General features: G+C 42.2%; 1 protein-coding gene across 1 annotated transcript; it reads right to left on the bottom strand.

Annotated features, from left to right (window-relative positions):
* Nucleotides 1–644: 644 nt before the first annotated feature.
* On the bottom strand, nucleotides 645–26,226 carry LOC138982258 (triacylglycerol hydrolase DDHD2-like). Its single transcript, XM_070355498.1, has 20 exons — nucleotides 26,072–26,226; nucleotides 24,262–24,618; nucleotides 23,347–23,769; nucleotides 21,951–22,144; nucleotides 21,394–21,537; nucleotides 15,534–15,597; nucleotides 15,214–15,303; nucleotides 14,140–14,281; nucleotides 13,478–13,580; nucleotides 12,513–12,618; nucleotides 11,855–11,970; nucleotides 11,338–11,487; nucleotides 10,536–10,631; nucleotides 9,907–10,016; nucleotides 7,131–7,344; nucleotides 6,599–6,610; nucleotides 5,684–5,777; nucleotides 4,697–4,924; nucleotides 3,833–3,971; nucleotides 645–2,576 (listed from the first exon to the last, which is right to left on the bottom strand). The coding sequence occupies exons 1-20, from the start codon at nucleotides 26,205–26,207 to the stop codon at nucleotides 2,117–2,119; spliced, it is 3,378 nt and encodes a 1,125-aa protein (XP_070211599.1). The 5' UTR covers nucleotides 26,208–26,226; the 3' UTR covers nucleotides 645–2,116.
* Between the last annotated feature and the right edge of the window lie 481 nt (nucleotides 26,227–26,707).

The following is a 26,707-nucleotide window of genomic DNA, read 5'->3' as shown; positions in this document are numbered from 1 at the left end:
GTGAACTTAAAGAGAGCAACAATGTCGCCACGTCCGCAGACGCACGACCGGGAAACACATAAACTAAGGCAGCCTAAGCGGGCTTATCCACAGGAGAAACCTTGTCTAAAGGTTTAGCCGTCAAAAACGGAGAAGGAGGCATGACGACCAAAACATCGATATTTTTAGCAAAGACAGTACATGAACCGAAACACAAGCCTGTCCGGAAGCCTTTGCTTTCCCAGGTGTTTACTTTGTCGGTGGAGAACCAGCAGTTACTCGTTTAGACAACTGCCGCTTCTTGGCGTTAACCGCCATGACCAAAAACAACTCACGAAAAATTTTGTAAACAAGAAAATTTCACAAGTTCAATTTAAGGTCAACAACGCCCACAAGTCCGTAGACGAAGTGACAGATGGCTGAACACAGCCAGAGCGTACAAAAACACGACCAGTCCCACTGCTCGCTGAGTATGGAAAGATGCATATGGCGGCGTATGCGCGCGCATACGGAAGTCGGAAGTATGTATTAATATGGCCTTATGGGTATTGGTCACTCTTTTTTTAGAGGGGCTTCCCTTGTTACCAAGGGGATGCGTACAGCGTTACCAGCACTGAACTAGAGTTAATTGCTATATGTGAGTTGGGTAAGATATGTAATTTAATCAGAGTTTTACACATGACAGGACAAGAGGTTCAATATGAAAGTAGACATTAAGTGAAGATACTGACTGGTTCCATGAAACAAAGACAGAAATTCTTCTCAATGTAAGGCAAAACAATCAAATTTACTTCACAACTTACAAGTTTAGATTTCTTCAATGGCTTCAAACATCTCAGTTCTCACACTCACTTCAGGCATGCAACTTGCAAGACTAAATACTTTTTATAAACAACATCCTAGGTGGCAAAGATAATTGTACCTTTGTAGAAACAAACAGAAGATTTAACTGTGGTCAAGCAGTCTGGAATTCATTCCCCTGTATCCAATAAATAACAAAGACGAAACACACAGAAAGTGACTTGAACCAAATAATGCTTGAAAGATGCTATGTCCTTGACACTGCTCTACTCCAACCTGTAACACAGCGCACTGATGTCTTCATGGGTGCAGTCGTCAACTCAAATCTGAATGTTGAAACTCTAAATACTTTCACATGGTACAGTAAAATGTCATCTGCAAAACAGTGCACAAATCTCCATATCACATAGTTAATGTACGCTAACTTAACAACAAAATTTAGCAAGATGTTGAATTTTTTTTTAATATATATATATACCATAACTCACATGCAAAAAGTTTTTCATATACAATAACTCAAACGTACAATAAAAAAATTCTGTTTAATGTCTGGCCAACAGTTAAGAATAATTGATAAAATAACTTACATCACCATCACAAATTTTGTAAACACACGTACATATACTTTAACAGCATGCGAGCAAAGCCTGACCAGTCCCTTTCCCCTAAACAACAAAAAGAACAAACATAAGTGCAACAAAAAATGACTTGTTCTCACAGCTCAAGCTGGTCAGTAAAATAAGTACATTTAATAGCTAACACCATTAACAGTGATCCACACTTTTTCTAAAACCTTGTTGCAGCCTCTGTCTCATACGGCACGTGATCAGTCCAGTGTGATTTACTTAAAAACGGAAAATAATTCATATCATCATTTCATCCAAATCATGGAGTAACCATCATCAAAATCTTAGATCAAAGTTCATTTGTTCACTGAAACACAGAACCCTTTTTCCAAGCTTGAAACAACTGCCCAGAGAAACTTAACCGAGTTGCTTCTCAGAAACAGAACAAGTCACCATATTGCTCAGCAGAGTAATAAACGTCCTCTGTCAGCCGATTCAAAGAATCCCTCAAAGTCCATAAGGTTCAGCCTTCCTTCAAAAACACAAGGGAAGGTATGGATCCCTATTGTTCGAGCTGTCACCGTCTGGTACTACCGAAGCTTTGGCACAGTCTTTGTTTATTCAAAATCACAAACAAGGATGTGTACCCAACTTTTCTCAGCTGTCATGATCTGTTACTACTGAGGCTTTGACAAAGCCTTCCTTCACGCAAAAACCGTGAGCTAGGGGTTTGAAACCTCCTTTATTCAATCGTCACACAATCCATAGAACTACTGAGGCTTGGAGCGAACAAAGCCAGCCATGGGGGGAGGGCCAAAGCTGGCAGCCTGACTAGCTGCAGGCATCGAGGGTGGCGGGGTACTCCCCCTTGAGCTACTCTGTGATCCGGGCCCTCCCATCAAGTGAGGAGGGGGAGTGAAACGTGCCGCCGGACCTTGCATGTGAGGAGGAGGAGGTGGGCCCACACCCATGGATGGTGGGTGAGACGGCAGGCCCTGTGGGTGAGTGGGTGGGCCATGTGGGTGCGGCATAGGAGGGTAGGCGTGGCCAGAGTGGGTTGGGTAGGACGGTTTGCCGCCAGGGTACGGGGCCATGGACTTGGGTGGGGGTCCTGCTGACGGTGGCATGATGGGTTTGGGGGTTATGCCATCAGGGCCTGGCATGATAGGAGTGATGCCCAGTGGTGAGTAGATCTCCTTCAGGATCAGCAGTACTGTGTCTTCTGATGTCCTGTGACATATGACGGAAAGAGTAGAAACCCACACACAAACACATAAAGACATGCACGCACACACACACACACACACACACACACACACACACACACACACACACACACACACACACAAGGCATGGGAATTGAAAAAAGTAAAAAAGGCTGAAAATCTGTAGTAATAGCAAAGTCGACGGCGCGAAACGCCTAGCCTTACTAGGGAATTTTTGTTTCTCCAAAGAACCCAAATGGTGCAATTTGGTGTCATCTGAGCTCCAAGTTTGCCATTAAATTCAGTTTTTAGAACCATTTTTGCCTCCACCATTTATTTTTTTGGCGGACACTTTTGCTTTTCGGCGAAGCAAAAAAATATTTCGGCGGAAATTTGCCTTTCGGCGGACAATTCCCATGCCTGACACACACACACACACACACACACACACACACACACATACACACAGAAGTACACGAGGAAGAAAACACACCATTAAAATAAGCTAGTACACACACGTCCACACATAAGCAACTAACCACACAAACATACACACACGACTCCATCCATTCACATACTCAATGCCATTTTGAGCAAATTTCTCTTATTCATTTTATTTTAATGGTAACAACATAAGAGTGAGAATCAACAAGAAGAGCAAACGCTCGATCGAGTCACTTTCGCAGTTCTGAATATTATATGAGGCATCAGATGGACAGGAAGAAATTGCTATTCACAACACAATGAGTCACGTTCACATAAAATTTGAGCCCGGTCACTTTTATAGTTTCCGAGAAAAGCCCAACGTTAAGTTGTGTGTTGCCGAACAGAAAAGGCTAGTTATCTCCCTTGTTTTTCTGATAACGTTCGTAAAAGGCTACAGATGTAAATACTTTGATGTAAAGAATAATCCTACAAAGTTTCAATCACATCCGATGAACTTTGTCAAAGATATAAAATGTCTAATTTTTCCTTTGACGCTGACCTGTGACCTTGAAAAAGGTCAAAGGTCAACGAAACCATCGTTAAAGTGTAGAGGTCATTGGAGGTCACGACTAAACAAAATATGAGCCCGATCGCTTTGATAGTTTCCGAGAAAAGTCCAACGTTAAGGTGGTGTCTACGGACGGCCGGCCGGCCGGCCGGATGGCCGGCCGGACAGATTAACACTGACCGATTACATAGAGTCACTTTTTCTCAAGTGACTCAAAAATGAAAGATCAAAACTCGCCCCATTTAAATGCAAGTTGTCATGTCAGCCAAAGCACAAAGAATCCTTACCAGTAGCAGCCATGACTGGTCAAGGCAAAGAGATAGTCGTTAAAGCTTTCGATGGGTTTCTCCTGTAGCACGTAGTCCACACGCCGGCCTTCGTTCAGCTGACCCATGGGGATTTCCTCATCATGTGACGAGCATATAGCTGTGCAGAGGAAACAGAATTTCAGGAAATTACTACACAATTGTCATAATCAATTACTTGAACATGTTGGAAATCAGATCCCTTCCTTATCTTCGGCAGAAGAAAAGGGGTACAAACAATTAGCCTCCTGATAGCTAGCAGAACTTTGGACTGATCTCACTCTCAGCTACTTTTATGTGGCATACAGCAGTTATACCATGAAACTATTTTTGTAAATCAATATTCAGGTTATCGGCAGTCTTAGCACTGCTTCTTTTAAGTGCATCCATCCGCTTCAAAATCTTTCCAAAATCTTAGAAAACAAGGTCTTACAAGGCAGAAATACATTTTAACAGTACATATTAACAGAAACAAGGCGGCACGTTTCACTCCCCCTCTTCACTTAATGGGAGGGCCCAGGTCACAGAGTAGCTACAACAAAATAAGAATCCCAAAATGAAGGTGAATTATGAGCGGAAAATTTGAGAGAAAAAGGCCCTGACGATGACAGAAGTCTTAGAGCAGAAGCTCTTGCAACAGATCTATTATCATTTCTTTTACAGCAGAAAAAACGATGAATTTTTTGTTGGAGGATGAAAGTTGCTTGTTCATTTCAATGGTTGTTATTCTCTCAGGTGCCAGGTTAATAGTTCCGAATAACTCTCACTTACTCCATTACACCTGTTGTATGCATTTAGACCGCTTACTTCCCTTGGTTTATCAGATCATTTGACAGCAGAACTCACAGGCAGTGTCTGATTTGTCGAAGTCTTGATGTTGCGCCATCTCAGCCATGACGGAGTCCACTTGCTGGTCCACCTCCTTCTCCAGGCCCTGATTGCCGTCTGCACCCTCTGTACCGTCTGAGCGGTGGGCGCGGGCAAAGTCATTGAGCGTGTTCCACGTACTGCGGATGGAGTCCACAATCTTCTGCTTTATGTCTGTGCCCATGCGTGATATGCTCTCCTTCAGTTCTGCAAGAAAGCAATTGTTCCACAGAAGCATTACTGTTTTGTTTGGTCAGTTTGATTCTTTGTAGTTTTTCATCAATTAAACCCCATGCTCCCCAGAGCGCCCGCTCAAGAACTCCATATGCAGATTCTGGAAACTCATGCTACCTAAACAATGTTACCTCAGACGCAAACCTATTTCTGTTTCTATCAGCTTCTTGCAAGGTTGAAGCATTTATTGTTATTTCAAAAAACTCGCAGTGGTTACTTTGCTACCAGGTTTTCAAGTTTTAAACATTGCACTTCCTTTTCCTGGTCAGATCATCTGCAAATACACATATGCGATTATTTGTATTTCTGAATGCGATGTGTGCCTCTTCACTATTCAATTGTTAATACTGAAAGGATGAGAAGCAGAAAAGGTGGAGCTTGAAATATGAAACTGATTGCAAGGCTTAGACCAAATATTCGTCACTGGTCAAACTACCGATCAGTCTGGCTGTAAATCAGTCAGTTACCCACTAAGATTCTGATACGCTGGTCAAAAACGGTGCAGATCAACCAACAGACTTTAAAAGGGGCCCATTGATCTTATGTTGGATCAGTAATAAATTATTACCTTTTTGTGATGATTCCCTACGATTCAAACCTCAAAAATTATAGAACGTGATAATAAGCGGTCTGCTTGTTATCGTTCCAAATGTTGTTTTTGTTAAACGATTGTACATATCAAAATGAATAAAACACGCTAAAAACCAAAAATCCTATTCACTGTGCACGTACCTAGATGCAGCCTCTTCCTGCCCTTGTAGTGCGGCACTAACACTGGCTTGATGGTGGAGGTGGAGGGGTTGATCAGTGGCTCTATTCGGTACGCCTGCATCACAAAACACACACACTTATTACAGGGATATATCTCACAAAATACAATGGAAACACCACAACAGAGGTTATGCACTGAGCAACATGCACTAAGTATCATCTCACATGATGTGATGAAGTAGAATATTTTTACTTTATAATATCACTCACAAACTGGGCCTCAGTATTTTGACAGAGAAGACTCCATTTCATAACCTGCACACTTCAGTGACTTGTTGTTAACGTGAAGGTACACAACACTTCATTAACAGTTGATTCTCCCACAGCCAAAGGAATGTGGAGGTTAAAATTCACTCCTCTCTGTTAACTTCAAGGTCCTTTGTAAGTTAACTTGGCTGACACCAAATTCTTATCTATCCATGATCCCCCTTCGCATAAGGATCTCAATTATCCAGGCCATTAATCTTTCAAAGTAAAACTTTCTATACCTTCTGGGTTGCTTCATAAAACAGACTTTGTTTGTTTGCTTAACGCCCAGTCCACCACGAAGGGTGATATCAGGGCGGTGCTGCTTTGACATTTAACGTGCGCCACACACAAGACAGAAGTCGCAGCACAGGCTTCATGTCTCACCCAGTCACATTATTCTGACACCGGACCAACCAGTCCTAGCACTAACCCCATAATGCCAGACGCCAGGCGGAGCAGCCACTAGATTGCCAATTTTAAAGTCTTAGGTATAACCCGGCCGGGGTTTGAACCCACGACCTACCGCTCACTGGGTGGACGCCTTACCACTAGGCCACCGAAAAAACAGAGTTAACTGTATACTACCTACTGAAATAAATCACAGTACAGAAATTGCTGACTACTTACCACAGGATCAAACTGTGACAGCAACCAATATCAGCACATGAAACAATACAAAAAGACATACATTATAACTAATACCATACATTACTGAACCTGTCTGATGTCTCAATTGCTATATAAAGAAAATAAAGATCTTTCATCACACAATAAGCTCATAAACTTTTTTAACATGTCAACTGTTATCAACATGAAATAATCAGCCAACTCACATGTTTAAGTTGTGATTTACTCTTCTGAAAACTTGGTTTAAACAATGTTTTATTTCTGTTTACATATTCATAAAATGTACAAAAATGTATAACTATTAAAACAACAACAAGCCTACAGCTTCTGCTGGTAAACGTAATTGGTTCTGATTGAAAAGTCAGTGTTTTTTTCTTCTGTTCTTTAAAGCTCTCAGCGTTCTCGCATTTGAATTTTTACAATTGTTTCTACAATACCCATGCCATGGAAATGTTACTTTACAGGAGTCTACCACTGAGTAAACTAACTGTAAACAGAATAGTGAATATTTACTAATATCCCTGTAACTTACCGGATGAAAGATGTTCAGGAAACGAGAACAGGTGGGGAGACTGAAGTTTTCTCCCATCTGCTGCACTCCCCTGACGGACAGAAACACTCCGATGGGGGAACCCAACGCGAACAAACACGTGGGCTCGAACTCCAGCTGTGGGTAGCGTACAAAGGGTTGACCGGTACCCGCCAGGCCACAGATGTACTCCACTGAGATGCTGGACTGTGTTTTTCTGGTGAAGAAATGAAACCGGCCGGGTGAGTACATATGATGATTAAAGAAGGCTGGTTTCATGACACATTTGTTGGAGATGAATGTTTTGATGAACATGAGACTCTACAGGACTGTGGGAATATCTCAAGAATGGGATGGAGCACAGAAAGAGAGAGAGAGAGAGAGAGAGAGAGAGAGAGAGAGAGAGAGAGAGAGAGAGAGAGAGAGACAGAGACAGAGACAGAGACAGAGAGACAGAGACAGACAGACAGACAAAGACAGACAGAGAGAGACAGACAAAGACAGAGAGAGACAAAGACAGACAGAGAGAGACAGACAGACAGAGAGAGACAGACAGACAGAGACAGAGAGAGACAGACAGACAGAGACAGACAGACAAAAAGAGACAGACAAAAAGACAGAGAGACAGACAAAAAGACAGAGAGACAGACAAAAAGACAGAGAGACAGACAAAAAGACTGAGAGACAGACAAAAAGACTGAGAGACAGACAAAAAGACAGAGAGAGACAGACAGACAGAGAGAGACAGACAGACAGAGAGAGACAGACAGACACAGACAGACAGACAAAGACAGACAGAGAGAGACAGACAAAGACAGACAGAGAGAGACAAAGACAGACAGACAGAGAGAGACAGACAGACAGAGAGAGACAGACAGACAGAGAGAGACAGACAGACAGACAGAGAGAGACAGACAAAGACAGACAGAGAGAGACAGACAGACAGAGAGAGACAGAAAGAGACAGACAAAGACAGACAGAGAGAGACAGACAGACAGAGACAGACAGAGAGAGACAAAGACAGGCAGAGAGAGAGACAGACAGACAAAGACAGACAGAGACAGACAGACAGAGAGAGACAGACAAAGACAGACAGACAGAGAGAGACAGACAAAGACAGACAGACAGAGACAGACAAAGACAGACAGAGAGAGACAGACAGACAGAGACAGACAGACAGACAGAGAGAGACAGACAAAGACAGACAGAGAGAGACAGACAGACAGAGACAGACAAAGACAGACAGACAGAGAGAGACAGACAGAGAGAGACAGAAACAGACATGCAGACAGACAATGAGAGACAGACAGACAGACACAGTCAAAGATAGACAGATAGACAGACAGACAGACAGAGACAGACAGAGACAGACAGACAGAGAGAGACAGACAGAGAGAGACAAAGACAGACAGAGAGAGAGAGACAGACAAAGACAGACAGAGAGAGACAGACAGAGAGAGACAAAGACAGACAGAGAGAGAGACAGACAGAGAGAGAGAGACAGACAAAGACAGACAGACAGACAAACACAGACAGACAGAGACAGACAGAGAGAGACAGACAAAGACAGACAGACAAAGACAGACAGACAGAGACAGACAGACAGACAGAGAGAGACAGACAAAGACAGACAGAGAGAGAGAGACAGACAAAGACAGACAGACAAAGAGAGACAGACAAAGACAGACAGACAGAGAGAGACAGACAAAGACAGACAGACAGAGAGAGACAGACAAAGACAGACAGACAGAGACAGAGAGACAGAGAGAGACAGACAGAGACAGACAAAGACAGACAGAGAGAGACAAAGACAGACAGAGAGAGACAGACAGACAGACAGACAGAGAGAGACAGACAAAGACAGACAGACAAAGACAGACAGAGACAGACAGACAGACAGAGAGAGACAGACAAAGACAGACAGACAAAGACAGACAGAGAGAGAGACAGACAGAGAGAGACAGACAAAGACAGACAGACAGAGAGAGACAGACAGACAGACAGAGACAGACAGACAGACAGAGACAGACAGACAGAGAGAGACAGACAGACAGACAGACAGACAGACAGACAAAGACAGAGAAAGACAGAGAGACAGACAGAGACAGACAGACAGACAAAGACAGACAGAGACAGACAGACAAAGAGAGACAGACAAAGACAGACAGAGAGACAGAGACAGACAGATACAGAGAGACAGACAAAGACAGAAAGACAGATACAGAGAGACAGACAAAGACAGACAGAAAGACAGACAGATACAGAGAGACAGACAAAGACAGACAGAAAGACAGACAGATACAGAGAGACAGACAGAGAGAGACAGACAGACAGAGACAGACAGACAGACAGAGACAAAGACAGAGACAGACAGACAGACAAACACAGACAGACAGAGACAGACAGAGAGAGACAGACAAAGACAGACAGACAAAGACAGACAGACAGACAAACAGAGAGACAGACAAAGACAGACACACGGAGGGAGAGAGGGATAGACAGACACAGACAGACAGACAGACACAGGGAGAGAGAGGGATAGACAGACACAGACAGACAGACTGGGACAGATCCAGGCGTTGAAAGAGACAAAAGGGCAGAGACAGAGACAGGCAGAGACTGTGTGCAGTGTGCGCATCTGAGTGAGTGACAGAGAGAGAAAGAGGGCACATGTGTGTTGTGCGTGTGTATGCGAAGGCTTGTGTGTGCATGCATGTGTGCATTCATGTGCCTGTATGTGTGCATACTTTCACACACAATGTCTACAGCTTTCACTCACTTTTGAGAGGCGACAGACTGCTGACTCTCTGTTTTCTTCCTCTCCAGTTTCATCTTCTTTTCAAGCTCCTTCCGTATTTTCTTTTCCAGATCTTTATATGTCTTTTTCTCCTGTCAACAAAATGCAGACCAGCATATTCACTACACATACCTGTAATCTGCTCAGTATGTTTAAGTGAACTCTAATACATTGAAATAATAATTACATGCATTGCCAACCGCCAACATGCATTGACTGTACACAAACCATGCATTTCACACAAATCATGATCAAATCTGAACTCCACTCTAAGTTTTTCAGTTATCCCATCTTAAAGAAACATACCAGACCAAATACTACACACCCACACTTACAAACTGTAAATATAATGGAGGTAAAATCTTGCCCCCAAAATAGAAGTTTTAAAACACTAACAAACAACAATCATACATGTGAATGATTGCTCATGCACGTAGTTAGTTATCCTTGTTTTCGATGGATAAGACCTGTCCCCAATCACACTCCTCTCCCTGCCCTGTTTCAACAGCCCCCATCCTTCTCCAGCAAGAAAATAAAAATAAAAAATAAAAATAAATCAAACAAATCTGAGCATATGATTTTGCAAATACGTAGGCAGACTGTTTACTGACCTTGTTGCCTTTTTCCTCCTGCAGAAGGAGTTGTAGCTTTTTGCGTGGTCCCATGGGCAGACCCAGATCCTTGAGATCCTGCTCACTGCACATTGACTGCAACACAACAATGGTCACATTATAATCATGTTTAAGTAAGGGGTGCATAGCTGGCAGGGTACGGCTCATGCTACCCATACTCTTCTAAGAATGAAGTCATCTGCATAATTGTGGACAGATATGGGCATAGCCAGCCAGCAAGCATTTAGGTATAGGTAAAAACAGAAACATATACACACAAGCTTTGCTTGCAGTATTTCACCAGAGATTACCTCAAAGAGAGATCTCTCACTTTCGCTTTAGCTTTACTGTGCAATTGGAAACCAAAAAATGTCCTTTTGGATAACCCAAGGGATATCAAATCAATGAAAATATGATATTAGAAATTGTTACACAGGGGTCTTGACCAGATAGGGCCTGGCATCACATACTTCCAGCACATCCATTTTTTTCACACTGGCACCATGTAACTGAGCAGGCTGATGACGCTTTCTCAATGATATGAATTATAAGGTGTTTGAGATGGCTTAACTATTGGTAGAATGACCCGTCTCTCTTCTATAATCTATCTCTGGTTTCACCATCTGGGCTTCACAAGCACAGAGCAAGCTTGTTATGGCATGCACAGTTAAGTCCCCTTTTAAATTCTTCTACCACACCTCAACAATTCAATGAAACACATCTTTTCCACGGAAAAGATCTCTTGCCACATAATCTTGAACCATATTTAAAGCAAAAAAGAGCAGAACCACACGGAACCTACCAAAGACTCCAGGTCAATCTGTTCCTGATGAAAGATGGCGACCTTTTCTTTCAGACCTACTTTCTCCAGCAACCCCTCCAGTGTCAACTCTTTTTCCGCCTCCTCTTCAGCTTGTTCATCTTCTTGCTCCGCCTCTGTTGGTGTATCATTCTGTAACAATTGATGGCTAGATGTGAAATTTATGCCAGCAAACAAATGCATACCCTGAGCACTAGCTAATTTAATCAATGCCTGAAACTGCCACTGAAGCTACAATACTGAACAGAAATGAGTCTATACAGCTACTACTGACCTTGCTTTCTCATAGTTTCTGTTCATAACCTCTGTAAATTTACCTACATTTCAATACTCCTTCCTTTTTAAGACCTGATTTTATTCAGATTTTGGAAGTCTTGAAAGGGCCGGGTTCCACTGTATAAAGGACAAACAAGAAAGGCAAATGCCTACAAGACTGGCTACAACACTTGTCCACCAGCCAACCCTTTTGGCCGAATCTTAACACAAGTAGCCAGCTCACCAGAGACGCCTCACTGACACTGTCGTCAAACGAGTCAGCAGCGCCGTTCAGACCGTTCATATCCAGGGGCTCGCCTGATGTCTGGTTCATCAGCAGGTCAAACAGGATGGAAGCACCTGCAACAAACAAGCCATTATCACAAATCCATTGTATAATTGATTGTATGGTGATATGCCAGTATGTCTCACAAACACATATTTCAACAGCACATACATGTTCAAAGAAGACAATAAACGAAACAAAGCCAGAGGTATTGTACATTAAAATGTCTGTGTCCATTGCAAGTCAAACACTTAAGCAAAATTTTATAACAAGAGTTTCTGTGGTGTAAAGGTTATTGTGTTCTGTCACTTGTCAGCCAAGGAAACAGTCAACCAAGCTTCAGCACAGATGCTGAGACATCGCCAGTGCTTATGCAGAGAAATGTTGAGAAAGAATGTAATGCTCAGATAACATACCATCTAATAGAAAGGGGGTCCTTGTTGTTCAGAACTATCCCAATACCACCCTCCCCCCTCTCCCCCAGCCCTCCTACTTTCTCACCTGAACAATTAATACAAGTAACACCTATTTCATGAATAGGTGCACTCTTCAACCAGTCAATGTTTACAGAGACTACTACTAAAGGTTTCGCTGGACTATCTGGATCAAGGCTTACCAAGACTATGACCAGCAACAGAGACCTCCCCACTGAAGGTAGGGTTGCGAGCCAGAAAAGTCTGGAACAGTCTGTTCATCTCTCGGCCCACTGTGTCACATATGATCTGAAACAAAATGGATTTGGATGTTACGTAAATGTTTAAACTTCAGAGAAGGAAAAACAGAGCATTGCAGAAATTCATGTAAGATGATGTGTGTTCCTGTGCATGCATGCTATTGTAGGGATAAGCATGAATGTGGACAGTTTGTCACATTGTCTAATTTAGTTCAAGTTACCAAGGTTACTAATATAAATTGTGTTTTTTGTTTTATGTTTTAAATGGTAGGATGCAAAGAAAACAGACCAAAATTGATGCTGTTTAAAATGATGGACGTGGTTCTATAGGACATCCTGATATTAACCAGTATGTGATAATAAGCAGCTTTCTTTGATACAAGACTAAAATGACTTAACAGAACATTAACCAGCCTGCCGTACTAGCATTGCCAGTTAATTACAATAAGTTGTCATGGTTGTGGAATTTTGGCATAACTCGATTCTTGGCAATTTTGATGTTTTTGTGTTTTAGACTAAGTAAATCGTTCTCCCCGAGAAATATTCTCTTCAATATCATTGACAATACAAGATTTAACATTCTTTTATCTTACTATCCATACCAGGAATGAATATAAACACTACAGTGGAACCCCCCTTTTAAGACCCCCAATGTAAGACTCCCTCCTTTTTAAGACCTTGCTATTTCAGATTCTCTGTTCATAACCTCTGTAAATGTACCCCCATTTTAAGACTCCCTCCTTTTTAAGACCTGATTTTCTCACATTTGTGAAGGTCTTAAAAGGGGGTTCCACTGTATTTCACAATACAAATAATCAGTTTCGTCTTTCTCCTGAATAGCTGGGTAAAACGAGTTACGCCAAAATTCCATGACAACGTCGAAGTGTCTTTCTAAGTACTGTGCTCACCTGGCAGTAAGCTGGACTGGTGTAAAAGAGGATGTCCAGCAAGGTGTCATTCACAAAGTCACGTAGCTTCTTCGTGCTGGGCAGTGTGATGGACTTCATGCGACTGCAACAATGCAAGGAGAAGCATAAACATTCACTTGGACATTTAAATCAACCCATACTCCTGTTTTTAGCCTTTTTTAGGACTGAAAGAACTACAACCCATACTTTTAGCATCAGAGACCTGTTGCGTAAACTTATGGACAGTGTAATTTTGTAAAGAAAAGTTCTTTTGTAACAGTGCGAAACTGTAACCAACCCCTAAATGTCACGTCTAAAGCCGTAATTGGCTCCTGTGACAAACCCACGAACACCACCTGCAGTGCCAGTGGGAATTAAGATTCAGATTCAGAAAGATAGAGAGGCAGCCACAGAGCCAGCCAGCCAGAAGACACTGCCAGCCCAACACATAAGTATTTGTTTTCAAAGATGTGCACAGATATGAGCAGACCAAAAGATATTAATTGACTTACGGACAGACTGAAGACACTGGCAGAGAGACAGACAAACTGGTGGAATACAGAGACAGGCAGTCAACACATGCCAGCCCGATACACTATAACACACAGACACAAACTAACACATAGATCAGAGCAGTATATTGCGGTACACAAAGTTCTTACTTGTCAACGCCCGTGGCCTCAGAGTGCACGGCCATGTGCCAGTGAACAGGCAAGAACTCCACTCTGTGTATATGTCTACTGTTGACATACGGCCCAAAGTGACTCTTGATCAGGCCATTACTAATGGATCTGAAGTCATCCACTGAAACACAGAAAAAACCCACAATTAATAGCTGAGAGGAGGGACAAGTCAGCAGCAGCAGCAACAATAATATTACAGTTTTACATCTAAAAGTAAAACCTCTGTTTTAGAACCTCAATTTTTTTTTTTAATCGGGTCTTATAAAGTAAAGAGTCCAGGCTATAATGCAGGTAAGGTAAGAGACCTAATGACAAGAACATCTTGGAAAGCAAGGTCTAAAACTAGAGGGGGTCTATGTAATAAAAATTAAAAAAAAAAGGTATTCCAATAACCATATTTGTTTGATCACAGGAGAGTGCGCATACTGTCTACATGCCATAGGGGTGGGGATGTAGCTCCGTCGGTAGCGCGCTGGATTTGTATCCAGTTGGCCGCTGTCAGCGTGAGTTCGTCCCCACGTTCGGCGAGAGATTTATTTCTCAGAGTCAACTTTGTGTGCAGACTCTCCTCGGTGTCCGAACACCCCCGTGTGTACACGCAAGCACAAGACCAAGTGCGCACTAAAAAAGATCCTGTAATCCATGTCAGAGTTCGGTGGGTTATAGAAACACAAAAATACCCAGCATGCTTCCTCCGAAAAACGGAGTATGGCTGCCTAAATGGCGGGGTAAAAAACGGTCATACACGTAAAATTCCACTCGTGCAAAAACACGAGTGTACGTGGGAGTTTCAGCCCACGAACGCAGAAGAAGAAGAAGAAGTCTACATGCCACTGGTTTCTTCTTGAACATATGAAGTTCTTCCTTCAGTTCACTTTAATTCAGACTTGCATCTATAATGAAATGAAATTAAATGAAATAGGTCTGTCTGTGCAGTTATGAAATGTATTTTACCTCCAACCCATTCGTACTTTCTTTAGCATGTTAGAAAGTAAATTACTTTTTATCACATCAGAAAAAGGCAAATTTAAGGCTTTTAACTCCATTACTTACCACACTCCACTATATTGCGGAATCGCACGTCACACATGTCTCCGATACCGTGCAGTACGAACACCAAGTGGTCTACTTCTGACGACTCACCTGCAAATTATTACAAACATCTCAAGTCAAACATTCATAAAATCTGAAGCATAACAAATTTTCATTTTTCACAAAACCATTCTCAATCATACATACAGACAGACAAACAGACCGACTGGCAAACATAACACATATGGAGAGAGAGAGGTGCGGGAAGGTGAAATAGGGGGATGAGACAGACAGGGAGACAGACACAATTAACAAACACAGATGATCACATGTATCCCTACCATCTTCCGTTGTTCCAAAATCTTCCACACCTCGTTTGACCACACGTGGACGCATCTGATCACCCTGCAAAAATTTAAAAACAAGAACAACGTTGTAGTCTATGTCAGAGCCTGTGAAATGAAGTTAATCAACAAAACCATTGAACTAAAAGCACACAATTAACAGGTACAATGTAGTAGCTTCCATCAAAATTACAATAGTAAGCCAAGGTGCTGGTTCGAGTGGTTTGAATACTTCCCAAAGTTGTAATCTCAGCTGGAACTAAAACAACTGGAGCTGTACTAAGCTTCAAAGTCAAACAACAAGCGTTTTTTTGTCTTGGCTCTAGTTTTAGTACCACAATGATGTAGGATGCTTATAACTATTCCTATCACAGACACTCAGAAGACAGAGCCTGTTCGCAAAATATTACAATCTTCTTTAAACACCAATGTAGTACATCACACGTATCGATCAGCATGTGGGTTGTGAGGAGTTGAACCCCGATTCATCATCAATGCCTTTCAAATGATGTTAAAAACAGAATCCCAAGCAAGATGAGAGTTAATGTTTTAGTGAAAGTACTACAACTGAATGTAGTGCCATCACAAGTAGTTATCAACAGTGCAACTAATCGTGTAAAGGCATCTGATAAGACAATTTCTACCATTAATCATCCCTGAGCTCTCTAAAAAACAACAAAATCAACAACTCAGTGTACACGCTTTCATCAACATCACGATCTACATGTATTATGAACAAACAGATGAGCTTCTGAATGAATTCTACCAATGAACAATTCACAAGTACTGTGCATTGAGCAAATAGAACAATACTGAGAAGAACAAACAAACATTTACTATAAATGTACGGAGTAAAGGTTGCAGCCACATACAACAGTATATCAGCAAAAATTACTAAAAATAGGCGAGGGAGAAGACACAGCAAAGGAAATGAAAACAACGGTGGACTTTTCATTTAATGATTTATACAAAAAGCTTCAGGCACAATGACATGAATGTTACTTACAACACAAATATCAAAGCATGCCCTATATTGCATTTCATACGAGCACATATACTTACAATAAGAGCAACAAGCAACTTTGTAACCCTCCCCCCCCCCCCCCCCCCCTCCATTAGAGTATAACTACATTCAAGCAACAAAATGCTCCCACTATTTTCACATCCCTAACTCATACATATGTGACATGACTAGGTATTTGAAATTCTAGTGCTACTTTCAGAAACATTCTCTTTACAGAAATGTGAGCCTTCTGCATCTCCATCCCTTTTGAAAATAAGATGACACTTTTTTTGCATTCTACAGTAAAACCTGTCTCTAACGGACACCCTTGGGGAATGGTAATAGTGTCCCTATTAGACAGGTGTCCCTTCTTCACAGGTGGAGGGGCCGGGGCAATATTTTACAAAGAGCACGTAAAATGAACAAGACACTTTTTGTCAGTCCTGTAGTATGTATTTATTGGATTGAACATGAGACTCACTGAAAATGTGAGTAAACAAATGACACATGTAGCAAACAACAACAACAACAACATCCCCCCCCCCCCCCCCCCCCACCTACTCCGTTCCCTACACACACTGTGCATTCAAACTTACGCAAGTCGGACGTCACAAAGCTAAAAATAGCTGACTCTTCATCAGTCATTCAACGGGAAATTCCGCAGTGTGTCTCGACCAAATTGGGTCAGCTCTTGTTTCATTCAGTTTTTCTAGTCTCAGCATAAATGCATGGAACAAAAATTTAGCTGTGTTAACTATTGTTTCCTTCGAACGATTGCTTACAAAGAGAGAGAGATCATCACGTCTTCTTTTTCCGATTTGATCCTCGCGATCTGTGTTTTACCACATCCCATCTCCTTCGCCACATCTCGGCATGATTGGCCGCTATCTAGTTTTTTCAAGGCAGCGACACGCTGCTCTAAAGTCAACGCTTTTCTTTTTCCTGCTGGAGATTCCATTTTCAAACACAGTAGTCTACTGTTGCTTTTGGTTGTGACTGTATCCACAATGCGGAAAAGCGAAAGTGAGCGAAGCGAAAGTGAGTGAGCGAAAGTGGGTCTCCATCTAAACAAGCCACTGATTGGTCAGAAAAGGGACAGGACAACCAATCAACAACCATTTGTGCTACGGCTACGGCTGCCGAGCACTGTCTGCATAACAGTCGAGTTTTCGAAGTTGCGTTTTTATGTACGTTGTGTCCGTTTGTGACAGTGTTTATACTTCCTACGGTCCGAAAAATCGTGTCCGCGTCCGTAAGTGGCAGGTGTCCGCCCGTTAAAGGTTAGTTATTGTTGAAATCGTGTTCGTGCCATGATTAACTGTCCGTATGTAGCAGGTGGCCGTTACAATAAGGGTCCGCTAGACTCAGGTTTTACTGTAAAAGACAACAGCTGCAGGGCTGGTCATAATAACGCTTTCAGCTAGATACACTCCTCCTCTCCCACTATTGATATTGAACTTGAAAAAATCCTAGGAAACATGGGGTTGCCAGATAGCTCAGATACGTAAGCCAGTGAACCACTGGTACGTCTGCGATTTAAAGCTACAGGTGGCCTCAGGTTGTTGTGCATCGTCTTCATGCGAAGAATAGAACCTTTTTTCATGAAACATTTTGTCAGGACTATGACGATTATTGATAGTATGACATGTACTGTCTGGGCCTGAGAACAAAATGGAACATGGACCAGCAGCATGCAAAAGATGGAGCAGAAAAACACAGCACAGCAATACCATGCTGTGCTCACCCCTGCCACTGGAGAGTATACGCTCTAGCAAAGACACACACAAAGCAAGCCTGTTGTAGGTCACATCATACCGTATCAAAGTGCAAACTGTGTTTGATATTTGACATCCTTTTAGTTTTAACTTCACAATCAACATAAATAAAAGTACTCTTTTCTCCAGCAAAAAAACTTCAATTCTGATTTTGTATTCAAGAGGGCAATGGCATCTGTTATGAACTTGTGTGTACAACTAAAAGTGCATCTGAAAATGCGTGCATGTTATTTGTGCTTGTCAAGTGTTCACAAATTATACACATGTGATTCAGACCATAATGACACCAAATTAACCAAGCCAAAACTCTTGTTGTTAGGTAAGTTTAAGTTTTGATTATAATTGTTCTCTTGGTTGAAAATTTACAAGTTCGTCAAGTATGCTTATGGTAATACATGTAGTGGTTTTAATGACTGTGACATTGCATAAATAATGTCACTGTAAGCTTGAACTGAAGCCGGGGCTGCATACAATAATAATATTCTGGTCAATCATAAAACAGATAATCTAACTTTCAATTGTGAGTGCAGGATGATATATGTGCCCCACAAAACTGTTCTGGCTTCACACCATAAACAGCATGATGGTTTCTACAATGTACAACACTCAGATCACAGTGAAAAAAATTACACCTAGCATAAAAAATACTAGCAATATACTGAGACTGATGAGATACAGAACATGACAATTGACACCTCTGTAGACAACTGGAATGTTGAAAAGGGGAACTCACCTGTGCATTTACCTACAAAGTATAAACAATTGATATAAACACTGTATTAAACTCATACCATACCGCTATACTGCCACATTGAGGGAACAAGCTAATTCGCGATTGTGTCCTCAGCGTAGTTTTGATTAGGGATAAAATGCAATAGTCACAAGATGTTGCTTTGAATACAGTGAGATAGTGTGTGTGTGTGTGTGTGTGTGTGTGTGTGTGTGTGTGTGTGTGTGCATGTGTGTCAGTGAGATAGTGTGTGTGTGTGTGTGTGTGTGTGTGTGTGTGAGTGTGAGTGTGTGTGTGTGTGTGTGTGTGTGAGTGTGTGTGTGCATGTGTGTGTATGTGTGTGAGAGAGACAGTGTATGTGTGTGTGTGTGTGTGTGTGTGTGAGTGAGTGTGTGTGTGCATGTGTGTGTGTGTGTGTTGGAGAGAGACAGTGTATGTGTGTGTAAGTGTGTGTGAATGCATGCCGTGTGCATTCATTGTAGTATGGACAGATGATTATACCCTGAACCAAAGAGAAGGATAACGGGTACATTTAACTGGTGACATTTCCCATGCATGAAAAGAATTAACTACATCTATTTCTAAGTTTTTACATGAAATGGCAAAGGGTCAATGCATGCCTCTTACAGCACAATACTCCATCGCACTATTACAGTCAAGCTACAGGGCAATATTGAGACGTGAATTACAAAATTTACGATGTCAAAAGAATCAGTGATCCCAGTTAAAAGCATTAGTGAAACACAACAAGTAATTATGCAAGTTTGGTCCTTGTTCGCATATTTTGAAAATAAAAACGATATCAATATAAGATGTTTGATGGGTTGTTGACAGACCAGCTTTTTTGTCGGTCCGAGGGGGAGCATATCGTCTAAACAAAAATCGATATGCCCCCCGAGGACCGACAAAAAAGCTGGTCTGACAACAAACCACCAAACATCGTTTTTGTCATCATTTTGGTAGTGAGAAAATAAGTGCACAATCAACACAGGGAGCCATGCTTTGAAACACGAGTTCCGTTTTGATAACCACACGAGTTCCGTTTTGATTACCACTGGCAATCAAAGCTGGCGTGTGAAAGCAACTTTCTGTGTTTTTGAGTTCATAAAATGTTGGGATGAATATGTCAGGTTTGAGGATGCACAGTTCTGTAGGTTCATCTCGGAATTCCACCCCCTTGGCTTTCAGTTGTAAATATTAACCTTAGTGATCGAATGTGGAAGCTACGTTGGGTCAAATTTGCGTCGTGCAGCGAAGGAAAGAATCGCGATCTTGTTTCCGACTCGGTGCCTCTTTGTTTTTCATTAGACCTGTCATTCTGCTTGCTCGGCTTTGTTAGATGTTTGCATATCTTGTTGCTATTTTCTTTGCTTTTATTATTATTTCTTATTTGCGCTTCGTTTATCAATACAATGTCTTGTGCACGGGTCAAAATTTGTGTGACAGGGGTCAATTGGTTTGACTTGAACTTGACGTTCGTTTTTTCTCCGAACGTCTGTGTATCGAAACACAGATACACGCACTCCATGACTTTGTAAGAAGACAAAACATATCGCTAGGTTTCATTTGTTTGTGATGAATTTATGACCTTTCATGAAGTAGTTTTGTTTTTTGTTTACTTTTGCCAGTTTGCCAGTTCGTTTTTGGAACTTTGCAAAGCAGTGTCGTGTCGTCTGTTTAGGTCTGGGGAAACGCCAATGAAAAGAGCTGAAGAATCCCCGAGCGTTTCTATTGGGTTTGCTTTTGATTATCCATGTATAACCTGCTTCCTGCAACTATGGTAACCGGGGATTTATTGCATGGAGAACATGAGATTTATTTCCCAGGTGCTTGTGAATGAAAACTCGTGAAAATGATGACAATACTCAATATTTTGTTATTCAACACATTTCGTCTTCATATTTTGTAAATCATATCCCGCTATGAAACAACAGGTACGATTATGAGTGCACTTGCTATACGTGTTTAATTTGTTGTGCTCTTTTGTAAGCATGTTGCTGTATTGTCATGTGCGTGTAAATGAATAAAATTCTGTTTAAGCCAAGTTAGCTGAACAGAATATGGTTGAAATTAAAGACAGCCAAGGTATACAGAAAACCTATCTTCTACCCAAAGCCAACTTCGCCAAAGTACACACTCCAACTCAAAGCAGAGAAAAGACCAAAAGCATAAGCTCATCGCTCCTTCCTCAAAACCGTAACCTATCCCATCAAACTAAAATAGCAAATAGAATTTAATTCTAATCTCCGTGTTTTTTCTCTCATGCAAATCATAACCAGTTTACTCAGTGTCAATATCATGTGTCTGTCGAATGACACAGAACCTTACAGCATTCAGTTGGATGCTTACCTGTGCATTTCCCCATTCGTCAGGCTGAGACGACGCCTGGAAGTGCACAATGACGTTGGGGTTGTGCATCACGATGGTGTCTTTTCCTGGGAGCTCTATACGCTTGTGCCAGTCATTTCGCTCCAATGCATTCTTATACTCCGCCTAAACAACAGAAGGCATGAAGCAATGTCAAGTACGTAAAGTATTCCGCCAAGTGAAGAGAGGGGAAAAAAAAGTGTCACAAAAGAGAAACGAATGTGGCTTGGACCTCAAAGCTACTTGTATTGAACTATACTGCATGTGTTTCACTTCTGCAGTTTGTTACACATTTTTGTGTTCTGACCACCCCTCTGTTTGTGGGTGTGTATACTGAGAGAAAGAGAGAGAGAGAGAGAGAGAGAGAGAGAGAGAGAGAGAGAGAGAGAGAGAGAGAGAGAGAGAGAGAGTGAAAGAGACAGAGACAGGAACAGACAAAAAGACCAACCGAATGTCCAGCAGAAACTATCCATAACACTATGACATTTCTTCTTCATAGCTGTGTACAAGTCCTATCATTCAATGACACAAAGACAAACCTCCAAGCGCTCTGCCTGAGCCTCCTCGTACGGAACATATCGGTTGTCCCCCTCCCTCTTGTAGAACCATGAACAGCGTTGAATGACCGATGGATCCTCGTCCCAGTAAACTGCCCGGCGGACACGATGACTGACATCAACATCGTATCTTCCTCCATCTGTGCTGACAACTTCAGGCACCCCTCCACTCTTTTCTGTTAAAATAATTTAGTAACAGTGAAGAAACAGTACTCAGGGGTCGACACTAACTTATTTGGCCTGGGGCCACACTGGCCCCGGAGATGGAAATTGCTGGGGCGCAAAAAACAAAAATCTGGGGCCCACTGTTATTCATGCTAAGTATATACCTTCAGAATGACAACTTTTTCCAAGTGGTTCTCCGCTATAAGATCTGCACGGGCGGCAATGCATTGTCTGTTTTTCTTCATCGTACTGAAGCCAGGGAAATTCTTTCAACCATTTGACATTGAAATTACGACAGCGCTTCGCGCTTTTGGCTGCATCGGTCTCCTTTTTTCGTTTCTCTCCACGCTGTTCTTCATCTTCATTTCCATGTCTTTTTACACCAGGGATGTGTCGCCACATTTTGCGTTTGGCATTTGAAGGCGATACTTATCTCTCACGCTAAAGAGCGCAATCTGGGAGTTATTTCCCTTGCGGCATTGCCCTTCGACGATTTCAATGTTGTTGTTTTTCTTGACTGCGGCATTGATCGTAACGCAAATTTCAGTGACGACTTTGACTGGCGATTTTTAGTGATTGGCTCTGGCATTAGAATTTTCGGTTTGTCATTGTCGGAGATTTATCCTGGGGCGGAGTGGGCCCCAAGCTTCGGCAATGTTTGGGGCGGAACACAAAACTCTGGGGCGTTCCGCCCCCCGCCCCCGCTAGTGTCGAACCCTGGTACTTCTCACAGAACGATATGTTTTCCATCAGCAGTTTATCTCAAAACACAGAGATCTATCAGAGCATTGCTAAATGTAACAGTCTACTATGTTCAAAGTCTTTTTTCTATTTTATTGTTACTTTTTGTCAGTGTTTTAAAAAAAATTGTTTTTACAATGATCTTTAATTTACACAGTACATGTAAATGATAACTTATCAAGCACTATGGTGAGGCACTTGTGTCAATGCTTTCATTTTTAACAGCCATTTCCCTTACTAAACCCAGGGTACCGAAGTATTGACCACAGAAAACTTAGCCTTACGGCTGACCTCTCAACAACAATAAAATAACATTTAAAAAAAAGAAAAGAATAGCAAACAACACAATGACATTTTACTTCAAAATATTTCAGTAACTAGCCTTCATCAATTTGACAAGCGAGGGAATCTTTCCTTACGGTTCAATGCCTTTCAAGCCATACACACCCACACACACAGAACTGACTCCCACCTTTTTGATACCGCTCTTCGAGCCGTTTAGAATCCAGCCTGGAGAAGGTGTACCAGATCTCCCTGCCCTCCACCTCTTTCTTGTAGCACCAGTGGTACTGCACCGGGTGGTACAGCCCCACCCCCGGCAACATCATCCCCTGAGGGGGCGGTGCCTGACCGTAAGGGGTGGAGCTAGGAGGCTGACCCACGGTCCCCGGAAACGGAGAAGACGCTGACAAGGGGGAACCGCTGCCTGAAGACCCCGGGGTCATGAAGGGGGCCGGGGCGTAGCCTGAAGGAGGAGGGGGTGGGGAGGCGAAGGAGGGTGGGGCTGAGGGGTCTGTGTATTGCGGTGGGGCTGTACCTGAGGCGTACGTGCCTGATGGGGGTGGGGCGTACCTCATGGGGCCCTTCTGTCGGAACATGTTGGAGCTCCCTTTGTCTGGAAGTGAAGGGGAAAATCATTAATAGAATACCGGTACAGTGCAACCCCCCTTTTAAGATCCTGCAATTTCAGACTTCCTTCCTTTCAAGACCCTGGTTTTTTCTTTCTAATAATTCTATTCATAACGTCTGTAAATTTGCCTCCATTTTAAGACTCCCTCCTTTTAAAGACCTGATTTTGTCCGATTTTTTTTTAGGTCTTTAAAGTTTAAGGGGGGTTCCACTGTACACAAAACTAAAAGAGTGTGCAGAACAAAGTTTGATGCCAGAAAGAATAGGTCTGGCATGTTCAACCGGTCTCTAACCTTTGATTTTAAGCATTCTACTCCATTTTTTTTAATATAATTGCAATTAACAATCAATTAATCTGTATTTGTTTGGATCGTGTCAGATAAGTTATTGCTTGAGTTTGTTACCTAATTCTTTGATTATCATAGTTTCACGATACTTAATTCAAACAAATACAAATCATGTTTAAAAACCAACTGACCAGCTGGGGTAGGAGCCCAGGGGGCAGGAGGAGTAGCGGCAGCAGAAGACACAGGTGCAGGAGCACTTGTCTGACCTTGACCTGTAGATGGCACTGGGCCCGGAGCAAATCCTGTGGATGCTGAGGAGGAAGCTGGTGTATGAGTATGACCAAAGGAGGGAGTGATGGGCTGGGGTGGAGGGAAATGCCCCACTTGTGCAAATGGGTCACTTGCTCCCGAGGAGGGTCCCTGCTGAAAGTAGGATGTGTTTCCCTGTGGACCGGCTCCTCCCCCCTGTGATAGGGGACCGCCGCCCAGGGGAGGGGCTCCTGCCGGGGGCCCTTGACCCACAAAGCTGTCAGCTTCACAGTCTTCATCTGGAAATCCACACATGATAATATAGTGCATTGTTAAATTTAGTTTGCCATCACTTAAGCCAGACCAGCTAGTTTAGAACTAGAAGTGTCTGTTAATCGAATGTTATTGCTTTGACTGTACTACACACTTACATAAATAAAATAAAAAAGAATAATTAAAGGGCTGTGCAGTGTTCACATGGCAGACTTATTTTCAACCAACTTTTCACCACCTTTACCTTTAGTCAGTTTGAAGTCGTTCAGTAGTCGCTTAAGCCAACAGAACCAACCGTGTAGTCTTTCTTTCTTTATTTGGTGTTTAACGTCGTTTTCAACCATTCAAGGTTATAACCGTGTAGTCTTGATTTAGCAGCGATTTTATATCTCAGTTGACTTAATTGAGCCCTCTCTGACTCTGCAACTATTTTAGTATTATTTACAAGCAACTTGGAGCAGACTTTTAGTTTTAGTTTAATTATTGCGCTTCCTGATTGACGCAAATGCAATTGCCTAAGTAGTAACTTCACTTTTCCGGAAAACAACAAATACATGACCGAACAAGCTCAAATATATGCAAGTCAGCTGAGAATATAGTTGCGTCAAACTAGTCTGCTCTGAGGGTATAGCGCTGTTCATGAAATGATGAATGATATGTGCAGTGATTTTCAACTGACTTGGTTCTGACAACAATCGCTTGAAAGATGGTGAAGAGTTGGTTACAAGTCTGCCATGTTACAGCACTTATTGTGATTTTGTGATAATTCTGCATTCCTTAATGAATCACCTGAAGATGAAAATTGAAATCATCTAGCTAGCACTAGACTTTGAAAATCAAGAATCATGCGATGATGTACACTACAACTACAACTTCAAAGTTCTACACACTAGACAGAACAGCACACATTACCCCCCTTTTGTTTTGATTTAAAAATCAAACTATCCATTCTCATAAAAAAAAAAGCTGTTGTGTGCCGGCCTGTACACATAAATGATCACAAGTAGTGAGCACACAAACGTTAATGTGAATTTGAAAAGTATGTGAATTTGAAAAGTGGCAATCTTCAGTTTATTCATACTTCCTTAGTATTTCAGTACTTCTAGCCAACATATTTTTGTTGCCGCTGACGAAAGACTACGCTACACGCTGCCAGTAACCGTTTGCATGGTTGCACTAAATTGATGAGAATCTGACACAGAGACACTGAATGAGTGAGTTGACAGCCTGTCAGGGTCAGGAGATGATTAAATGAAACTAAAGAGTTTCTTTTAGTCCAAGCTTTTTGAACAAACGAAAGAAAACTCCATGAAATCAACGAATTAAATATCTGTCCCAAACTAAAAAAAAACAAGAAAGAATTTAGTGCTCAGCTCTTCTGCTTCAGCAACGTAAACTGCAGCACTAGCACAGTAGCAGCAGCCGAAAAATATGGAATCGGTCAATACGCTATCTGACCAACGCACAGAGCATACTTACCTAGGAGTGACGGCTCTGACTGGACAACAGGCATAAGAAAACCTGAGGGCTCGGGTGGATTGAGGGTAAGTCCCCCTCCCGCCGGCATGTACAGAAGCGGCGGAGGGGTTGGTTCTTTCTTACTTTTGTCAGCCATGACACACGTAATCCAAACAACCGGAAGTAAGTCCGACGTGTCGCTCCGCTGAATTATTCAGAGTACTCTCCCTTTGTCTGTCAGCCGTCAGCCGTGCACTTTCACTTTCGGTTTTAAGCGGAAAAAATGACTTGATGAATAAATGTTTTGTTGTATGTTAACGACACGAAACTATAGCTTACATTCTTGCTATTTTATACATTCAGTTAAGTTTTGATTGAGGCAGAGGGCATTTACAGAGGGCAAGGATCATGCAATGGCCGCTGGGGAAGATCGATTTAATGAAATTCGAGAGACTGAATAACAAGCGCAGACGCGGCTCTGCACACTAATGTAATGTTGAATGTTTAATGTTGAAAAGTACGACGTGCCTCTGACGGTGACGTCCCGACTCGCCCCTTCCTAACTCGTCCCCTCCTAACTTGCCCCCTCCCATCTCGTCCCCAATTTTCTTGGGTTTTCAACCAGAGAGGCGATTCGCCCCCGCTCGGTAAAATCCG

Source organism: Littorina saxatilis, linkage group LG12 (assembly GCF_037325665.1).
Source record: "Littorina saxatilis isolate snail1 linkage group LG12, US_GU_Lsax_2.0, whole genome shotgun sequence".
NCBI lineage: Eukaryota > Metazoa > Mollusca > Gastropoda > Littorinimorpha > Littorinidae > Littorina > Littorina saxatilis.
Note: the sequence above shows the minus strand (reverse complement) of the source record. Positions and strands in the feature narration are given on the sequence as shown.